Source organism: Juglans microcarpa x Juglans regia, chromosome 4S (assembly GCF_004785595.1).
Source record: "Juglans microcarpa x Juglans regia isolate MS1-56 chromosome 4S, Jm3101_v1.0, whole genome shotgun sequence".
Classification (NCBI taxonomy): domain Eukaryota; kingdom Viridiplantae; phylum Streptophyta; class Magnoliopsida; order Fagales; family Juglandaceae; genus Juglans; species Juglans microcarpa x Juglans regia.
Genome location: NC_054601.1, coordinates 12,988,150 through 13,009,401, shown reverse-complemented (window position 1 = coordinate 13,009,401; position 21,252 = coordinate 12,988,150). Strand labels below are relative to the sequence as shown.

The 21,252-nt window shown below is 34.9% G+C and overlaps 2 protein-coding genes across 3 annotated transcripts; both read left to right on the top strand.

Moving 5' to 3' along the window:
- The first annotated feature begins 7,728 nt into the window (after positions 1 to 7,728).
- LOC121263544 (pentatricopeptide repeat-containing protein At4g02820, mitochondrial) lies at positions 7,729 to 11,449 on the top strand. Its single transcript, XM_041166494.1, has 2 exons — positions 7,729 to 8,142; positions 10,080 to 11,449. The coding sequence occupies exons 1-2, from the start codon at positions 7,852 to 7,854 to the stop codon at positions 11,334 to 11,336; spliced, it is 1,548 nt and encodes a 515-aa protein (XP_041022428.1). The 5' UTR covers positions 7,729 to 7,851; the 3' UTR covers positions 11,337 to 11,449.
- A 2,828-nt stretch (positions 11,450 to 14,277) lies between these two features.
- Positions 14,278 to 16,518, top strand: LOC121263545. Of its 2 annotated transcripts, none has more exons than XM_041166496.1 (5): positions 14,278 to 14,516; positions 14,712 to 14,810; positions 15,447 to 15,615; positions 15,873 to 15,965; positions 16,181 to 16,518. In XM_041166496.1, the coding sequence occupies exons 1-5, from the start codon at positions 14,421 to 14,423 to the stop codon at positions 16,324 to 16,326; spliced, it is 603 nt and encodes a 200-aa protein (XP_041022430.1). In that variant the 5' UTR covers positions 14,278 to 14,420; the 3' UTR covers positions 16,327 to 16,518. The 2 variants fall into 2 exon arrangements, with proteins under 2 accessions (XP_041022430.1, XP_041022429.1); XM_041166495.1 differs by having other exon boundaries at positions 14,279 to 14,516; positions 15,420 to 15,615.
- The last annotated feature ends 4,734 nt before the right edge of the window (positions 16,519 to 21,252 follow it).

Below are 21,252 nucleotides of genomic sequence, written 5' to 3'. Positions count from 1 at the left end.
GGTACCTAGAAAGGAAAAGAATAAACATACAATACTTTTTTTCAGAAAGAAAAAAAGGATAAAGAAAGGAATAGCCGCACATTACTATATATAAGAGAATGCTATTAGTCAGATTCGTGATCTATTACGGACACAAATCGCATCTGCCCCATCAAATTGGCTATAAATTCCGATATTATTTCATTTATTAAACCTATATGTGTACCGAATTTAATTGGCATTTACATTTCCATTTAAGTATTTTATTGCTTAACATACACTTGATTGTTCTATACATGAACAATATTGCCAAATTCAAATGAGATGTATCACAGTTGCAAAGAAATTTCACATAAATAAATTACATGGGTTCACTACAAAAAAATGGCATTTGGGAAATATTATTTGTGGCGAGAATGACCATTTGAGAAAAAATCAGACTCATTTTCATAAGAAATAGCTAGCAACAAATAAGCAGTTTTCTTGTAGTGATGTTCATATATTACGTTAGATCTACTGTACAATAAAATTAACTTTACAATCTGATGTACCATATTAAACTATAACAGTTTGTGAATTTACTTTTGTGAAATCATTTTATGGCTAAATCACTTCTCAATTCAAGTTATCTCTTCCTATGTCATACACATCATTGTTGTAGTTGGTATAGAGGCAAGACAACCACTATTTTCAAATAAAGTGAATAAAGGGGTTTACGGCTTACAATTGCTATTACCAGCCTTAGGGTATGTTTGGACACTTGGAGTATCTCAGAATTTTATGAGTAGTGGTGAAATGGTTTGAACAAAGATGTTTTATTGGATTTTGAAAAACAAGAGAAAAAATTGAATAAAAATAATATAAGTTAAAAAATTGTTTGAATATAATTTTTTCATATTATTTTTGTTTTTGAATTTGTAAAAGATGAATTACTTTCTGTATTTTATTTTAAAAGTTGTTTTGACTTTAATGTTTTAATAATGATTAAGTAATGATCAGATAAAAAAGTTAAAATTTTGAAATTGAAAAGTATTTTATATTTAAATGATGTTTGAAAATAAAATTATAAAAAATTTTGAAAATTCTCATTGTGTCCAAAAAATGCCCTTAACCCTGCATGAGACTAGTTTTCACGAGAGATGACTTGGGCCAAGAGCCAATATATACATGAAATAATTATTTGACCAAGAACTGACAAATGTTATGATAGACTGACCAAAGTTCTAAACTCAAGAAAGCAAGTCTAGAACTCCCTATAGGCTACAATTACCTCATATACTCTATTCTAGTTTGCACAAATTGGATCGCTAGAATAAATGGTTTTTAGGAGATTTGAACCTTCGTAGGTTATAGTTACCTTGAAAATTTTTACTCATCATCTCTATGTTATACACATTTAGAATACATAAGCCTTAAGGAAATGGTTATTAAAGCTCTGGCGATTAAGGAAACGGTTAGTAGAAAATTTTGAGATTCTGATTCTCTCCGTTTGCTTACTTTTGTGCAACTTGGGAACCTTATTTCTTACTTATTGCAAGTGGGTATCCCTCTCATAGGGTTGTTCTCACATTTCATCCTACAATGGATGGAGAATTGACCAAATAATGGCAATGTGTTTTGTTGTCTGACTTTTTTGTTGTCTGGAGTTGAGTTTGAAGAAGTTTTAGTGCAGGAATCTGAGTTGGATTTCTTATTAATCATGGTGGTTATTGTCTCCTATTTAAACTGTGTTCACTGAAATTTTACAATAAGGAGGCCTTCAAACCCATGATGCGGAAAGTTTGCAATCCAGTATGTGGTGTCAGATTTTTCGACTTGGTTGATAATCTCTTCTTGGCACAATTCTATGTTTCGGGTGATAAAGATAAGGTGTTTCATAACAGTCCATGGACTTGTGATAAGAGTTTGGTTCTTCTTCAGAACTACGATGGTAATCTTAAACAGTCTGATATTAAATTGGATTATGCTTCATTTTGGGCTCGGATTTATGATTTACCATTGAAAGGAATAACTGGTGATATTATTAAACAGATTGGTGCTTCCATTGGTGTTGTTGAAGATCTTGATTTGCAAACAAATTCTCTGGGGTCGGGAATTTTTTCATGTGTTCATATATATTTGGAAATTAATAAACCATTGCCAAGAGTGAAACAAATCATATTGGATGATTCTACTACTGTATGTGTCTGACTTAATTATGAGAAACTGCCTAATTTCTATTATTGTTGTGGTAGATTGGGACATGGAGTTCAAGATTGTGAATTTTGGGAGAGTAATCAGTCTGATTATGAGAAAAATGGGTTCCCTTTTGGTGCATGGTTGAGGGCTTTAGGTGTGGGTTCTACTACTCATAAAAATAATTTGGATAAAGTCAATCGTGTTCGTATTACTATAGAGGATCCTCAGACTACTGGTAATTGTGTGTCTAGTGATGAATCGTTAAGCCTGGCGGTGATTTCTGGTTCCATGGCAAATGGTTTTCGATTGGCTGGTAAGGCCATAACCTAGAAATCTGAGGATTTCTCTTTACGATCTATAATGTAAGGCCTGGGTTATGGGACTGATTCTAGCCCACCTCGACATGGGATGGTAGAGTTTGGGCTTCAGGATGCTACAAAAATCGCCTGTGGGCCTAAGGCTAAGACATTGGGCTTGGGTTCTGATTGTGGGGTGGTTTCATCTAAGAATGAGATCCAGGTGATAAAAATATAAGTTGAAATTTTCTCCTCTGCCTAAGTCTGGAGGCACACGATGGGCAGTGGTTAAAAGGGCTTCGACTGTGATTTCTGAACGTCAGCAACTACAACAATGCAGGAAACAGACCCCCTTGACCTCAGTTGAAACAATTGAGTTATCTATGACTCCCTCTAAACGATTTGTTGATGTTTGTCCTACTTGTGGCACATTTTCTTCTTGTGATTCGAAAGAATTAGATCTGAAGATGGTTGCTTGTTCGGAGTGGAGGTTGATTCGGTGAAGGCTGAGGTTCAACCCCTCAGACAACCATGAGGGTTCTCAGTTGGAACTCTCGTTGGCTTGGAACCCACGGGGAGTTTACGTTCTCTGCGACATAGTTCGGAGAAAAGATCTCGATTTGGTTTTCGTTATGGAAACCAAATCTCTAGTTTTTCGTATGGAGAAACTTAAATTTAAGTTGGGTTTTGATGAGTTTTTGGTTGTTGACTATGAGGATAGGAGTGGGGGTATTGCTTTGTTTTGGCATGGGATTATTGATCTACGACTTCACTCATATTCAAAGCATCACTTTGATGCTTGGGTTTTGGACGTTGATCGTAGACTTCAATGCAGGATTACAACTGTGTATGGACATCCAAATGCTCAGAGGAGGAGAGATGTTTGGAATTTATTGAAATCATTGGTTGATATGCATATGGGTCCCTAGTTGTGTTTTGGAGATTTCAATGAAGTTCTTCTCAATTCTGAAAAGTGTGGTGGTTGTGCACGGCCTGAGTGGCCGATGTCTAATTTTTGGGAAGTGTTGGATTTTTTTCAATTTAAGGAGTTGGTCTCATATGGTTCCCTGTTTACATGGTCAAATATGTGTGAAGGTGGGGCTCTTATTCGAGAGAAATTGGACAGATTCTAAGCTGATCCTAGCTGGTTGATTTTGTATTTACATTATACAGTTAGCAATTTGCATGTCTTATTCTGATCATAGTTGCTTATTCATGGATAGCATTGGTGTTGGGCTAGTTTATTGGAGAAGGAAAAGACCTTTTAGATTTGAAACCATGTGGGTTTGTGCAAATGGCTGTAAGGAAGTTATTTCTAAATCGTGGGGTTTCGGGATAAATTCTGTAGAAAAGTAGAAATATGATCACTTTAGTAATATTCGAGTTCAGTTGGAAGCAAAAAAACATGCTCTGTCTAGTTTGATGGCTAATCATAATTTTGATTATATGCGCACTAATCTCTTAAGCTTGATATTAATATATTATTGTAAAGGGAGGAGTTGATGTAAAACTAACGGTCTAAAGTATTGTGCTTAACCTCGAGGGATCAGAATTCTAAACTTTTTCATCGAAAGACTTCGCATCAGAAGATTAGAAATTTTATTTCTAGATTGAATGATAATGTGGGAGTTTGGAGAGAGGGGAGGGAGCTGGAATCAGAGGTTTGTACCTATTTTACATAAATGTTTACTACCTCTAACCCGACTTCTATGGATTTAATTCTTGATCTTTTGCAACCCAATGTGACAAATGATATAAATATTGATCTGTTGAAACCATAACCCGAGAGGAAGTTAGCGAAGCTTTGTTTCAAATGCAACCCTTGAAAGTGTTTGGTCTTAATGCCTCCAATTTGTTTTTCAGAAATATCGACATTTTGTGGGGGATAAAGTTACAAATGTTGTTTTATACTCCTTGAATCATTGGTTAGTCTCTCTTAACTTAAATGAAACCTTTATAGTTCTTATTCCAAAGAATAACCAACCCGAGAAAGTAACTGAATATCGACCCATCAGTCTATGCAATGTAGTTTATAAGATTATTGCCAAAGTCATTGCTAATAGACTAAAAATTATCTTTCCTTATGTGATTTCTGATAGCCAATGAGCTTTCATACCGGGTCGTCATTACTAATAACGTACTTCTTGCTTTTGAGACTATTAATACTATCTGGAAGAAAAGGAGAGGAAAAAAAGGTGTTATGTCAATGAAACTCGATATGAGTAAAACCTATGACAAAGTAGAGTGGGTTTTTCTTCAGCAAGTTTTGTTGAAATTTGGGTTTGATTCAAAATGGGTGACAATGTTATGTCTTGTTTAACTTTTGTCACTTATAAGGTGTTGCTTAATGGGATTCCTACTTCATCTTTTGCTCATCTAAAGGTTTGCAACAATGTGATCCGTTATCTCCTTACTTATTTGTGCCATGTGCTGAAGCTCTATCTACTCTTCTTCAACATTTTGAATGTCATGATTGCTTAAAGGTGTAAGGGTATGTCCATACTCATATCACTCATTTATTCTTTGCAGATGATAGTTTAATTTTCTATGAAGCAACATATGTTGCAAATGAGTAGATTAAACATTTACTTCGTCTTTATGATTCTGCCTCTGGTCAAAAAGTTAATTTGGCCGAGACTGAATTGTTAGTGAGCAGAAATGTTGATGATCAGGTGGTGAATGATACTAAGAGATTTTGGAATGTTACTACATTGTAACAACATGATCGTTATTTGGGACTCCCATCTTTTGCTGGTAAATCTTGTAATTTGACTTTTAAGGAGCTTAGAGAAAGGCTTTGGAGAAAGTTGCGAAGTTGGAAGGAGAAAGTGTCATCACAAGCTGGTAAGGAGATTCTAATCAAAGTTGTTGTTCAGGCATTGCCAACATACATAATGAGTTGCCTTAAATTACCTAAATTGTTTTGTAAGGAGTTTGAAGGGATGTTTGCAAGGTTTTGGTGGGGTCAACAAAGTTGTATTCACAAAGTTCATTGGGTGAGTTGGAAAAAGTTGTGCACTTCAAAGTTTGATGGTGGGATGGATTTCAAAGATTTAGAGTTATTCAATATTTCCTTACTTGCAAAACAAGACTGGAGATTATTGGATGATACTCATTCTTTGTTTTACAAAGTATTTAAGACTAAATGCTTTCCCAAATTAGATTTTCTAAGCTCTAGTTTAGGGCATAGACCTTCTTATGTTTGGAGAAGCATCTTTGCAGCTATGAAGGTTTTGCAACTTGGGTGTCGGTGGTGCATTGGACAGGGGGGATAAAGTTTGGGTTTGGCAAGATAATTGGCTCCCAATTTCTTCGTTGCATCAGTTTCTGCCCAACCATCATCTCTTACCCTTTGATGTTATTGTCAGTTGTTTGTTGAATCAGCATTTAAGGGGCTGGAACAAACCTCTCGTACATGCATTTTTCTCATCGTTTGAAGCTGAATAGATTTTAAATGTTCATCTTTATCCATAGTGTTGTGAATATCAGATCACCTTGAGGGATACTAAAAATGGTCTCTATTCAGTGAAGTCGGGTCACCATTTATTATTAAACTTATCATTTGTAGATTGTAATGCTGAAACATCAAATTCCCTAAAAAGTTTGACTTTCTGGAGAAAATTCTGGAAGTTACAGCTACCTAATAAGGTGAAGAATTTTGCATGAAGGGCATGTCGAGATAATTTGCCTACTAAGGTGAATTTATTGAAAATATGTATTATTTCTTCTATCTGTGTGCCCATTGTAAGTTGGATGTGGAAACTAGTAGTCATGCTTTATTTCACTGCTCATCTACTCATGTGGTTTGGCTTACCCGTTTTCCCAAGGTTATGGGCATGTTTGATACTATTTGTGATTTTCAAAATTCGGTTTGGGAATTAATGTTGGCTCATTTGGGTAGTGTTCCACTTTTACTTATTATTGCTTAAGGTCTGTGAAAATATAGAAACCACTGTTTATTTCAGCAGCAAGACAGTGGAGTTATGGAAATGGTAGACAATTGTCTTGCTTATGTTGAGAGCTATGTAACTATAAAGTCTCATCATTTGCTACCAAGTAAGGACCATGTACTTCTAGGGACTCCACCACCACAAGATAAGATTAAACTTAACTTTGATGGTGTGTTGTTTTAATCTTCTAGTCATATTGGAATTGGGGTGATTGTCTGGGATGATAAAGGAGAGATTTTAGTTGCTATGTGTCGTAAGGAAGTTGGTGTGTTTGGTGTTGATGAGGTAGAAGCTATGACTGCATTTCAGGGTTTGCATATGGTTTTGAGTATGGGTTTTTCTGATTTGATATTGGAAGGAGATTCCTTGGTGGTTATTGATTCGATCAAAGCAAGAGGCAATACAAGTTAGAATTCTTTGATGGGACAAATTCAGCTTTGTAAGTTCATGACTTATGAAATAACTCAGGTTGGACGACAAGGTAACGAGGTAGTTCATTTGTTGGCTCGACATGCACGACTTATTGACGATAGTGTACAATGGAATCAATGCCCATATTTTCTTGTTTCTCAAGTCTTGGTAGATGATGAGATGTAATGTATTATATGTATGTTTGCATACATTTTATTGTGAATGAAGCAATTGACATTATTAAAAAAATACACATTTTTATTTTTTATCTTTTTTTTTTCCTTAACAGGTTTGTGGTATAGAAATTATGAGTAGAAAAACTCATTTAACATTGATCAAAATGTAAATATAAATTACTACTTGGATTGGTAATTTGTAAATATAAATTACGTTAAAAATAGTTGTAGGTTTATGATCATCCTAAAATGTTCTCTCGTCAAATGAAAAGTTTAAGGTTTGTTTTGGATAATAAGTCAAGATGAGATGAGTTGAAAATTGAATAAAATATTATAAGAATATTATTTTTATTATTAGATTTGAAAAAGTTGAATTATTTATTATATTTTATTTTAAAATTTAAAAAAATTATAATAATTAGATTAGATAAGTTGAAATGATTATAGTATCCAAATAAATCTAAGTAGTAATTTTTATGGGTCTAATAATATTAAGAGTTGGTTAAAGTAATAATGGATTTTTTTTTAATGAGTGAAGTCGTAAGTCTTTGATCGCGGGTATGATCTCTAAACTTCGAACCTTCAAGAGTCAAGAGTCAAGACAATGATTTTTATAAATTATGTATCATCAATGAGAAACTAGTAATTTACTTTATTAGTTTACTAAATAAAATAAAATAAAATTTGAAAAAGATTAAAATAAAATAAAATATCGTTGCATTGGGCCCACAGCCCAAGCCCTAACCATCAGGTGGCTCTTGCTCCGATCGAATGCACTGAGCCGTCAAAGCAGTTCTTCTTTGTCGAAGTAAGGGCGAGCGGAAGTCTCCATAGTTGCCATCGACAAAGAGTGTTACTTTCATGAGCATGATGCTACGCTATGTCCGCTCATCCCTTCGTTATGCCCGCAACTTCTCGACGGAAGCGGCGGCGGTGAATACCGTAGCAACGGGCCGCAGCGCCACAACAAAAAGCGCCGGTGGCGGCAGAGACACGCTGGGCCGTAGGCTTCTTAGCCTGGTGTACAGAAAACGTAGCGCCGTCATTGCCATACGGAAATGGAAAGAAGAAGGCCATACGGTGCGCAAGTATGGGCTCAACCGTATCGTCCGCGAGCTCCGCAAGGTCAAGCGATACAAACACGCCCTGGAGGTCTCTCTCTCTCTTTTTTTTTTTTTCTTTTTTTTGTTTCTGAATAAACCGTCTCCATTCTCTGCACTCTCTTTATTTTGCCCAAGTTTATGTTGTGGCTTGTTGACATTCGCTTATTCGTGTTCAGCTTTGTCCTATGGAAGCGATTAAAGTTGTTGTTGTTAGAAACAGAGTCTGGATTTTTTAAATGATGAATTTTTGGGAGTTCTTTATTGGTTCATGAAAAAAGATTTGCATTTCAAGTTGAATGTCGCGACTTTCTTTGATTTAGCGCCAGCGGCCCGATGGTTAACATAAATGTGGCCATTTATAGTTGGTTCTGGGATCGAGTTTTTCTTCTTGCTTCCTAGTATTGGAGAATGCGGCTCTCAAATGACGAGCTATATTCTGGTCGGTTTCAATTTTTAGAGGAGAAAGTAGGGGTGTAATGGGACGAAAATGGATGAAGCGAGCCAGGACTTCAATTTTATGGTGTACGTTCAATTATCCCTAATTTGTAAGGTTTTTTATTTTACCAGTTCCTTTTATTGTTCTGAAAATAACAAATCAATTAGCATGTGCACCGGGATGATGAAATCTTTATTTCTCAGCCCTTGAAGATAAAGGGTTGAAGAAAGCTAATGAGATTCAGAAGTATTGCACTCAAGATTACTTCAACATACTCATAAGTTAATGCCACTCTCTTAGAAGGGAAGAGTACCTGTAGCCTTCCTACTGTCATATGTAGAAAAGTGGGTAATTATAATATGTCATTAACTGTTTCAAACATGGAGATTGCCAGAGCAGGTTGGTGTTGAAATTCTAGTTCCTGGTAAAGAAAGTTTGGACTCAAATTTAAAACCATAATAGTATCAGGGATTTCCAGAGCTGGAAGACAAAATCCTCCCTTTGTGTGCACTCTTGCAACTATTTGCCCGGTTATGATTGGAGGCTTTAGATCTTAGTGGCAAGTACTACTCATGGAATAGTTTATTTACATATGTTTGCTGTATTTAGATAACATATGACTAACATGCCTACACAAATGTTATCGGGACTTTTGCAATGTGGAAAAGCTTTCTGTTGGTACCGACAAAACAATCATAGGTAAAGAGAATTTAGGGTGTGCATGTCTACTTGCCTAGAAATTGAAGATTCTGTGTTAAGGAAGTGAAACTATGTGATCAAAATAGGTTGTAGCACTGGTTCTACTTATCAAAAGGTTTTAGCGCCTGTTTTGAAAATTTCTGTTCCTATCAATGATATGAAGGCTTATATATTTGCATCTATACATCACTTCATTCAGGCATATGATAACTACAGCATGTGATGAAACAACATAAACTAAATGAGGCAGTTCCAAGGGCATTGAAAGATTGCAATGGCCCTGTCTTACCTTGCTGTTAATTGACTATATAGTAAAATTGACTCGTTATTCATTAATATTAATCTTACGAGATTTCTATTCATGTGAGTAATTTATTTTTGTAGTTGGTTTACTTTATTCCTTTGGGAAAAATGGCATCTCCAGACCTCCATTAAATGGGTTGATGGTGAGGTCATGGTCGCATGAGTTAATTGCCAAAAGGAAAACCAAAATAATGCCATTGGGCTCTATAGAAGTTTCTTGCTGGAGTTAGTTATCAATAAAGAAGTGTCTTGTGGGAGTTGAAAAACTGGAAGTGGAGTTTCATAGTCTAGGTTTTGATCAAATGCAGAAGGGCAGGCCCCTGATTTGGGTATCTACCCCACTTTCATTTCTAATACTTTGTTCATGCAAAGATTGAGTCATCTCCCTTTTCTAGGATAGCCTAGGAGATGTCAGATAGCTGCAATATTTATAACTGTCTGCAGACAAATGTTGGATATACATGTGTTTCTCTATGGTGACTTCTCTGAAATTGCATCCTTCACAACTGGTCATTTGGTTTACCATCTTGGTTTTATTGTTTGTGCAGATCTGTGAATGGATGAGACTGCAGCAAGACATTAAGCTGCTACCAGGTGACTATGCTGTCCACTTGGACTTGATTGCAAAAGTTCGCGGTTTAAATAGTGCAGTGAAGTTCTTTGAGGATCTTCCTGATCAAATGACGGGCCAGCCCACCTATACAGCTCTTCTCCATGTATATGTCCAAAACAAGTTGTCAGCCAAAGCTGAGGCTCTCATGGAGAAAATGTCGGAATGTGGTTTCTTGCAGAATCCAATTCCTTATAACCACATGCTCTCTCTGTATATCTCGAGTGGGCAGCTAGAGAAGGTTGATGAAGTGATTCAGGAACTAAAGAGGAACACTTCACCAGATGTTGTTACCTACAATCTATGGTTATCTGCCTGTGCTTCCCAAAATGACGTTGAAACTGCAGAAAAAGTTTTCCTTGAGCTAAAGAAAGCAAAGTTAGATCCGGATTGGGTTACATATAGTGCCCTAGCCAACTTGTACATAAAAAAGTCTCTTCCTGAAAAAGCATCACATACTTTGAAGGAGATGGAGAAAAAGGCATCTCGGAAAAATCGAGTTGCATATTCTTCTCTCCTAAGTTTGCATACAAACATGGGGGATAAGGATGGAGTTTCTCGAATCTGGGAAAAGATGAAATCATGTTTTCGCAAAATGAATGATGCTGAATATACTTGCATGTTGTCTTCACTTGTGAAGCTTGGGGAGTTTAAAGAAGCTGAGAATCTCTATAGCGAGTGGGAGTCAGTTTCTGGGACTGGTGATTCTAGGGTCTCAAACATACTTCTTGCAGCTTATATCAACCGAAACCAGATGGAAATGGCTGAAATCTTTTATAATCGAATGGTAGAAAAGGGTATCACTGCAAGTTACACTACTTGGGAGCTTCTTACATGGGGTTATTTAGAAAAGAGGCAGATGGAAAAAGTTTTAGATTATTTCAAAAAAGCTGTTGGTAGTGTGAAAAAGTGGGATCCAGACGAAAAGTTGGTTAGAGAAGTGTTTAAGAAACTTGAGGAGCAAGGCAATGTTGAAGGGGCAGAGCAATTATTGATCATTCTACGAAATGCTGGTCATTTGAGTACTGAGATATATAATTACCTGCTACGAACTTATGCAAAAGTTGGTAAAATGCCACTTATTGTAGCAGAGAGGATGGAGAAGGACAAGGTTGAGTTGAATGAGGAGACTCGTAAGCTCATAAAACTAACTAGTAAAATGTGTATCAGTGACGTTTCTACTAAGTTTTCTTGAGTGTCAAATGAAAGAGTTTATGTTTTGTTTGGTGGTGCCATTAAAAGCTAATCATGTGCATCCATCTTATTTTTTATGCTGCAAGTAAATTCGCTTTAAGAGTTTGATTTGTATACACAGTTTTTTGCTTTCAATGGATAACGTTAGAGCAGGTGGTGCTGATCCAATGGGGAGGAGCAAGTCTTTTCTGGTGTCCCCCCTCTTCTGCAGACAGATTGCTGGAATGCACTGTGTTTGTTATATTTGGTTCTGTGCACCCTGATTTAATAGGATCGTCATTGTGTTGGTGATGCAGATTTTGTCATTGGGTTGATATTTTGTCTAGTCTTTTCGGCCTGCAAAGCGTGTCTCAAGTAATGCTGTGGCCTTCTTTGAGTTTCATGGTGAGCCTAATGCCCTGATTAATACAAGGTATTTTCACAATGAGTTTATGATCTTTTATATACGTTTGACATTTGTCCATTTAATCCAGAGATGCAAGATCTTTGACCACCCCCTAACCGTCAAAGATATAGATTTTGTTGGCCTAAATAGGTTTGAATTTGGACACCCTTGTGGGAGCTTGCTTCTTTTCAAAACATTCTTTATTTCTGAAATGTCTTGCATCATCTTGAATTTTTTTTAAGGATATATTTTCATCAGGGTTGACCAACTCTGGTTAAACTTTCCTAGAGTTTCAAGCCAATCATAACAAGATTTGGTGAAATTTTCTTACCAAATAACACTCATTTGCCTGCTTTTGGTCCAATTAGCTACTGTCATGCATACATATTTGATGATCAAAGGCCTTTCAAATTACTCAAATGAATCATAATATGGATTAGAGTACCCAACAAAATATAATTAACATGGATTAGTTAAAAAAAAAAAAACAAACTAAAAAACAATCTGCATTGGACATGTATTCACTTCAAATGATCCGAATCTAAAAAAATCCTCAAACAATGGCCATATAAGCAATACAATGATGACTAAAACAGTTCCCCAGGTTATTGTTCTGATATTCGAAATCTCTTAGATTGTCGGTGGCATTTGGCCCAGATGGCATAAGCCTTGGTTTGTCGCGTTGGGAACCAAGGTTAAAAGACAAAAATCTCTTGATTGAACAAACCATCATCAAGTTAAGAATGATAAGTGTTAAATACAAGTGATAACAGACATAATTTTGAGTCTTGCTAGGTACAACAAACGGCATACCAACGCTGACGTGGCTTCTTTTATTGAAAAGAAAAAAAAATGAAAGAATAAAAGGTCATCTGTCTCATAAAAATTATTTACATTTTCAATTCGCACCGTTTCATTAAATGAATATCTTACATATCAGTATCGGTGCGAGGTTTGGTACGCGAACTCGCTTGCAAGAAAATTTTTTCCTAGAAAAACAAAATAATGAAGTCGTACTGAAAGCCTTTAATTTGTATATATATTGCCAATATTGCATGTAGCAGATAAAGGGACCTTTTCTAAACCTAATCAGCTTCTGAAGATATTGGGATGGTTGGTGAGGTGGGTAAGAAGTAGCATTAGTTGCTGCATGATGATCAGTATACAACCCATCGATATCTTGCAGGCTTCCCAAAAAGTGCACTTGTGTCATCATTTGCATCGATCCACTGATCATCCTATGACCAAAATGGCTATTCAAAAGGTCTAAACCAAAAAGAAAATAAATAAAAGACAAAGAAATCGTAATTACGTGGAGCCAGGATAACTTGCAACGACCAAACAGGAAGAGGGGTTTAACCAACCCCACCACCCACATCAACGGTCCCATGATGCTACAAATGTCCCTTTGTTTTGTCGCAAATCATTTACAAATATATTATATAATGATTGTGCTTTAAAAGTACATAGGCGAGACTTATAATTAATTAAAAAGATACATTCTATTTATAATAATTATTTTCATTATCATCCTCTTAATATATATTTCTTGGCGTGATAATATTAAACGATTGATTCCTAAATAGAATATAACTAATAATCTTCAATCATTTCATATCATATCAGAAATAGTCAAAATGTGATGATGATAAAAATGATGGCCAATAGCATTATTGTCTTATGTCGATATATAATTTTACAATTTAACCTATTGCATTAAATCACGTCAGTGTACATGTGTAAGACTGTAAGTTAACTTTTTTATAATTTCTTTTTGTATATCATGAAGTATTTGCCATTTTGACATGTGGCAATGCTAGCTTTTCCATGGCCTCCTCCCCCATGCTGTTCAGTCTTTAATGTTTATTTAGGAAAGTATATATATATATATATATATATATATATATATGTTGAAGTCAATCAAAGATTTTATCTGGATGACCGTACGTTACTACTAATTTGAAAAAAATTGAGTCTGTAAAGTTATTAATTGAGTTAGCATGACAGTGATCATGTTTCACACTGATCATCATCAGAAAAGTCAAGTATATAATTTTCTTTTTAATTTTGCTACATTTAGGTATATACACGTTCAAATTATTAACTGGATTAATGACCACTTAATTATTGATCATCTTTCAAATCGAAAATTACTTTGAATTATTTGAATCAACAATTACTTATGCTACCAAAAAATTGTAATATTGGTGTAAATTCACCTTTTTCATATGTAATTAAGGAAAAATATTATTCCTAAAATTTTTGTAATAGTATATATATATATATATAATGGTTCAAAATTCAAACTGCTGGCTTTGACTATATATATATATATATTGGAAGTGTACGTTAGCCGTTTATAATAGTTAATATATATATATATATATATATATATATATATATATATATAAACACACCAAAAACACTTCTAGAATCGCCGACGTACGTTACGTATACGTGGGTTACTGGGCGTAATTGTAGTCTCAAATCAAGCACCATTTCCATATCTACCTTCCTGTCTGTCTTCTTCCCCCTTTAATTGTTTCTCCACGTAAATATTTTTATAGTTATGTTGCAGGTTAGAAGTTGGAGCTTAAAACCCTCCCTCTTCTATCTGTCCTTTCTCCTTCCAAAACAACAACACAACTCAACTCAAGCTAGCCAATCCTCTCTCTCTCTCTCTCTCTCTCTCTCTCTCTCATGGCTGCCGAGGATGGAGAACCTGGTTTTGGCGAAGGAAAGTTGTGCTTACCTTCACATGATCATGATGTTCCAGATAAGGCAGGCGACAGAAAGGTAATTATAATTAATTACTACGTACAAGCTGCTAGACATTTCTCCATATGTATGATCAACTTCAATATTGCTGAAGTTGCATTCTCTTTGCGTCCCATGACGATTCTCCATGCATGAATATATCCCATCTGGAATAATAATATTGCTTTGTTGCGATCTATTGAAAATATTCCTGTTTGGTTTCTTTAATTTTAGGAGCATACGAGGCAACGACTATTGATCCAATACTACCACCACCAACCACATGGACAACATCATCGTCGAAGATCATCCCCTCCAGAGCCGTTTCCACAGGTGCTCTTTATTTTCCTCTCTCTCTCTCTCAAGCTGGAGGAGGGAACCCAAAATAATATCAAGGAATATGGAAATGGGATTGATTGATCATATTCTTCTTCTTCTTGCTCCTCTATTATCAGTATATTTGCGTTGGAAAGTTGGAGGATATATAAAAGAAGGTGATGCGTTAGTATCTATTATTTATATATATATATATATATATATATATATATATAGACATCATATACATGGGTTAGGTAGTAGTAGTAGATACAAGGTCGAGTGAATATAAACTATTTTGTATAAATGTGAATAATTAAAGTAATCAATTTCATCAAGCCTTAAGAGAACAAATTATAAAAATCCTTCGATGGTTGAGTTTGTATGAATTTTTTCATACTAGATAAACCTAATAATTTGATTTTCCGAATTGATACCAAGTCATGTTTGATCATCGATCTGCTTATAATTCGTATTATTATATACTATTGGGATATATAATATAATGGACAACTTCTTCGTCATGATCGCATTCAATCACAAATTAAATGTCATACAATTATATATAATTGCATGCTTACGTACGCAAACATTAATAATTCTTTATCACGTGTCCGTATACTTCAGATATTGTGTCATGATCATCATGAGCAGCATTTAAAATCTATCGGAAGATCACCACAACTTGGGACGAATGGGGCATCAGGAGGACCTGGAATGCAAGCTTTTTTCCTGGAGTCAGCTGGCAGAAGATCATGTGGTACTGGAGTTTTTCTTCCACAAAGAACAGGCACCAACGTCCCCCAATCAAGCAAGAAGCCAGGTACGTGCGTACATCAATACTTTTTATTGAATCCTGCTGGGGAAATTACTGGTGTTTATTATATCATGTCATGTACGTTCCATGCATGTACGTATGATAATTTATTTAAAGCTACTGTAGTATTGCTGCGTCCTTGCAATTGGTAAGCAACAATATTAATAATGTATCCATCCGTGTGTGAGAGCACATTTTAGAGTATTAATCTAACGAACGATCAGTTTGCCCATAACTGATCATCTCTTCATCATGTTCTGCAGCTTGCTCGCCGGTTCTCCTCCCTAATCGTGTCGTTCAAGCTCTCAACCTCAACGTCCATGCATTAGGCTTGCATATGTCGGCGCCCCGACAAGGTTTATGCTTCTAACGTACTATATCTTCGAATCAAGATTATTTCTTATAATTTTCTGAATCGTAAAAAATATTTTGGTAAAAAATCGTAGAGGATGTTTATATATATATATATATATATATATCCCTTTCATGCATGTTTCTTTAGGTAGCTTTCTCATTCTGTTTGATGTAGCACTAGTATTAATTAACACCGGTCTTAATTACTAATTTTCAGATAACAAATGCAATCACAAAGCCGGTAGAGATTGCATTTCAAACAAGAAAAAGAATGGTAAGGAGTTACCAGCACAATGTTATGTAATCTCCCAGAATCGAAATTCTTCCCCAGAGATATTTCTTCCAAAGGAATGGACTTACTAATTAACTATTAAAAGTGGGGGCTAGCTGTTGTACCAGAAATCCATAAAGCTAAAGCCAGGTCTAGGCAGATCAAGCTCTGCTAGCTGCTGTCTTTTCTTTTCTTTTCTCTTAAAATATGCTGTTACTTGTACTTTATCATCTAATGAAATCCAATAACACAGCATATATCGGATCTCATTCCTTTCAATTTCATTTTATTTGTCCTTGAATATGTTTGAATAATTGGCCCAATGAGATGTTTTATTCTAAAAGCTTCGATAATAAGTTATAAATTATAATGAGAAAGTGCGAAATTATAACTTGTCCAAAAGTTTTCTAATAGGAAGATGTTGATTTTATTATTTATATTTCGGTCTTGACATTATCCATCTTGTGAGAGACAGAAGTCTCACCCTTAATAAGTATGCTGCATGTAGAATATTTAGTTACATGAGATAGAGTCATATAAAGTTAGGGTTCGAACTGATCAAAAATTTTGTTACGATAGTATGCAAAATTACCACTTGTCTCAAAAATTTAAGTTAATGAGAATAAGTAGATTTTAGCTAAAAGTTATATTACCCGCGACAATTATTTATCATAATATTTATGTCTTAACAAAAATAAGTATAAATTGCAATATTGTTTACTTTATTAATGTTTAGGGAAAACGCTATAGTATATATTCAAGTTTTTAAGAAACCGCATAAATTATGATATAACTTTCAATTAAAATCTATCATTATTTTCGTAACATACTTGACTTCATGGTCACTTTCGTTATTTACATTATTTCTATGCTATCAATGATGATATTGACAATATTTTAAATTAAAAAATGTTATTCATATCTATTTAAATTCAACATGAATTCTAATATTATTATCATTTCTCTAAACTTTTATTCAGACACAATCTCAAAGACTTAAGTATTTACCATGAACATGCATCTTTCATCGATCTCCATCACTATATAAATACAGTTGTCAAACTATAATATATATATATATATATATATATATATTTACTAGGTAGTAGGCAACATGCGAAGCACAGTTGGGTGAAACAATTTTTTTTACAAAAATAATATGGTTTAAAAAAATGATTAATAAATAATTTAATGAATGAAAACAAAAAATAAGTTTTAGCAAATATAAAACGTCATCATTTATCTTTTCTTTAATGTCTCGATTTAATTCAATGGCAACTTCTTTTTTAAAAAGTGATCAAAGATAAATTGACTCGACATATTTTACATACGCAGATGGGTGTTCAACAATAATAATTCTAGATGATCAATAATATCCTTTTGAGTTATATGTTTATGTTAATTGGTAGTGACAATGCTGACAAATATTGGGGCCTTCCAACATGTCGACCATCCTTGAGGGAAAAGTAGAAGTAAAACAAAAATAGGAAAGAGAAAGTGGTAGGCTTTTGAAGATAGACTATAGTGCACTTCGTGGTGCTCTCCGGTCCACTCTCTATAAATCACAATATGGCCAATTGCTATCTTTCGCTCAAATGCCAGACGCTTTCCCTAGTCCTCTGCCTCTGCCTCTGCCTCAACAGTGATGATTATATAATAACGGTTTATTCAACATACAGTTGTTGGATTCCACATACAACTATCGCGCATAATGTTAGAATAAAATAATTATATCGTCCACATGAATTAAAGAAAGGGAACTACTAGGTCGGCCGTGAGAGTTCTGTCCATAAGTGCATTTTATTTTATTTTATTTTTGTATGTTATTTTTTTGTCTTTTTTATATCATTTTAAATATTTTTAAAAAAATTACAAACTCATTAAAAAATAATTTTTTAACTAATAGAAAAAGTAATAGCGCATTTATCTCACAAAATATTAAAATTTTCATTATGATGGTAAATCAGATATAGGTCAGGGACCTTAATCTAGGTCAGGTAAAGCAAATCGATCGTGGTAATCAAGATCAAGTTATCATGAGAAGAGTAAAATGTCCACTTTATTATTAATAATAATTTTCTGGCTCATGAGCATACATGAGAAAGAAAACCAATGTGCGGCGAGCGATAAGATAATGTTTTGATGGTTTTGAAGTCCTCCACTCTAAGATTTCACAAGTATTAGTTTAATAACTTAGTGGCCGTATGTATTAATATCAAGAGAGAGAGAGAGAGATCAAAATATTGATTAATAAATGGAGTACAATGAGTTTACTAATTCAATGGCAGTATGTATTAATATTGATAGAGAAAGACAAAGACAGCTTAAGTGGTCCATTTAATGGGGTGCATAATGCATGTAAAAAGAAAGAAAAAAAAAAAGCCATGAAAAAACTTACATTTGCAATGATTTAAATGTTGGGGCCGCATTCCTTTTTTTATGAGTGATCATGAGTGTAAACTGTAAAGTCCACGTGTTGCAAATATACGTATCTTCATTTTCATAAGTTTTTACGAATATGACTAATATGATTATAAAAGACAAAGCAGGGCATTTCTTATGGCTAATATGACTAATCTAATTTGGCAGCTCGAGGCTATAAAGCTTTTGTCGGGATACGAGTAGGACTTGAGGTGCCTGCCGCACTATTGAACAAAAAAATACCGCAACCCGATAAATACTACAAAATATGGAGCTGCCTGGATTTACTCTTTTGTTTTCTTGTTGTTATTGTTTAGATCATGAACCCCATTTTAAAAAGTGAAAAAAAATAAATATATATATTTATCTAAAACAAATCACTAAATATAAAAAAATAATAATAAAAATAAATTTTGATGAGATCCAATTAATACCCAACTCTGGGTGAGAGTATCATTTTTCATTTCATAATACATACTTTTTCTATTTAACTATGTTAGTACATAAAAATGTAGTCATTTTAACTATATTATCTGCTTAATTGCTTTTGAGCACGTTGGATACCACACAAGCTGTTAGGTTTATTTATCATTTCAATGTTTTGACAAATCTTCTATCCATTCAAGAACATCTTTGGCCAACTTGAATGATCATAGCCATGCTCTTCGTATAAAAATGGATATGCCTAACCTTTTTATAGTGAAGTGTAAACTTTTGGTCCCAATTAGCCTTTTAATGATGTCTATCAAGTGATTTAATTAAAAAAAATTGACATATGTATCCAACAAAAAAAAATTAAAAAATATATGAACTTTAACATATAAGCAGACATCATTAAAATATGGTATTCCCCCATTTTCTCCCCCGATCGAGATATCCTCTCTTTCGCCCAAAAAAGATTGATTGACTTATCATAAAATACGGTATTGCAGTAGATTGACCAAGGATTAAAGTTGTTGTAAGGGCTGATTGACAAGCATTAAAGTTTTTGTAAGGGCCGACAACATTTATCTCACTCCTAGCAAACTTATTTGACCAAATCAATCTACTGCAATATCGTATTTTAAGTCAAGACGAATGTAACGCTTTGCTCCATGATTTCGATTAATGATGTTGGAGTCTTCGGAGGCCCACGATCGTGATTATACCCCATGGCCTCTAATTGCGTTGTTTCTTTGATAATCTCAATGGCAACAACCGGTTGAACCAGCCTAGTAATCCCTTTGCGGAACCAAGGGACATGCATTATGGCAGGGATCGTGATGCGTCTATCTGGGTTGGGGACGAGGAGCTTGGAGATCAATCGCTTCGACTCGCACGAAAACCAAAGGGGGAACTTGAATTGGGATTTGAAGACTTTGCTATACATTTTCATCAGATTCTCATCCTGAAACGGAAGAAACCCATTTCAGAAAAATCTACACTTTGTAAAACGAAAACCCAAAGCACACAAACCGATATAATTTTTATTATAAAGAAAGAATAATTAAAAAAACACGAGCAAATAAAAAATTACGAAATAGATAGAGGGATAGGAGACAAAAGACCAGCAAACCCATGGGCTGAGGAGGAGAGAGACGAGATCTCTCTGTGGCAGTCTCGTGCTCACGATTTTGAAGTCCTTTGGAACTGTTTGTCTGATCCATATGAACTCTGCTTCTGTTGCTTCCATTTTGGTGAGTGGTTCGCATTTCGGCCATTTACGCATAGGAGAGAAGGGTGTTGGGGGCTAGATCTCACGGTGCATCTTTGTTGTGTGGGTCACGACGACACTTTCATGGTGGTCCGAGCCAGAAGCGAAGGCTAGATCTGCTCTTAACGATGATTGGCAGGTCGATGGGTCTTCCTTACGACAAGTGCGTGACGCCGTTGAAGAACCACATAGCCACCCCATCAACAAAAGATCTGTAGGAACAAAAAATAAATTAAGAATAACAACAAAACGAGGGGGAAAAAAAGAAATACAATGAGATCTGTTTAGATTTATAGGAAATGAACAATATCTCTCCATTTCCCTATCGATCTGTGATGGACAAATAGACAAAGAGAGGCGAAGAGCAACTGTGAACATGTGAACAAGAGAGAGTCGTAGTTGGGAGCAATGCACACAGAGAGAGAGAGAGAGAGAGAGAGAGAGAGAGAAGCTTAAGAAAGAAACAAAGCAAATGGGCCAAAATGTAAACATGCAAACAGAAGAAAGCAAATTGATGGATAAAAAAGAAAAAAAACTAAAACATGATGGCAAAACTGGAAGAAACAAAATGGTCAAAATTTTACTGTAGATTACTAAATCTTAACCAGCGTGTCCTTCATAGCCGATCTACGCATGTTTTTGTAAAGACTATAAAGAAAAATACCTGCAAAAAACTACAATCCTCAAACCAAGATCAAAACATGAAAAAAAAACCTACAATCCTCAAACGAGCTTCAACGACATGAAAAACAGAGAGAGAGGTAGCATGGTTCAGTAATAGAGAGAAAAAGAAGGAGAGAAAGCTAGAGAGAGATTTGGAAGATGGGGTGTTAGGAGAGATAAAGTTTTGTGAAAAAGTGGTGAGGAAATGAGAGAAGAAAGCAAATCTGATGGATAAAAGAGA

Excerpts from the sequence above, each read along its gene's own strand:
- LOC121263544 (XM_041166494.1), top strand. The coding sequence starts at position 7,852 with ATGAGCATGATGCTACGCTATGTCCGCTCATCCCTTCGTTATGCCCGC. Across the intron at positions 8,143-10,079 it reads GATACAAACACGCCCTGGAG|ATCTGTGAATGGATGAGACT; the intron begins GTCTCTCTCTCT and ends TTGTTTGTGCAG.
- LOC121263545 (XM_041166495.1), top strand. The coding sequence starts at position 14,421 with ATGGCTGCCGAGGATGGAGAACCTGGTTTTGGCGAAGGAAAGTTGTGC. Across the intron at positions 14,811-15,419 it reads CTCCAGAGCCGTTTCCACAG|ATATTGTGTCATGATCATCA; the intron begins GTGCTCTTTATT and ends CGTATACTTCAG. Across the intron at positions 15,966-16,180 it reads TATGTCGGCGCCCCGACAAG|ATAACAAATGCAATCACAAA; the intron begins GTTTATGCTTCT and ends ACTAATTTTCAG.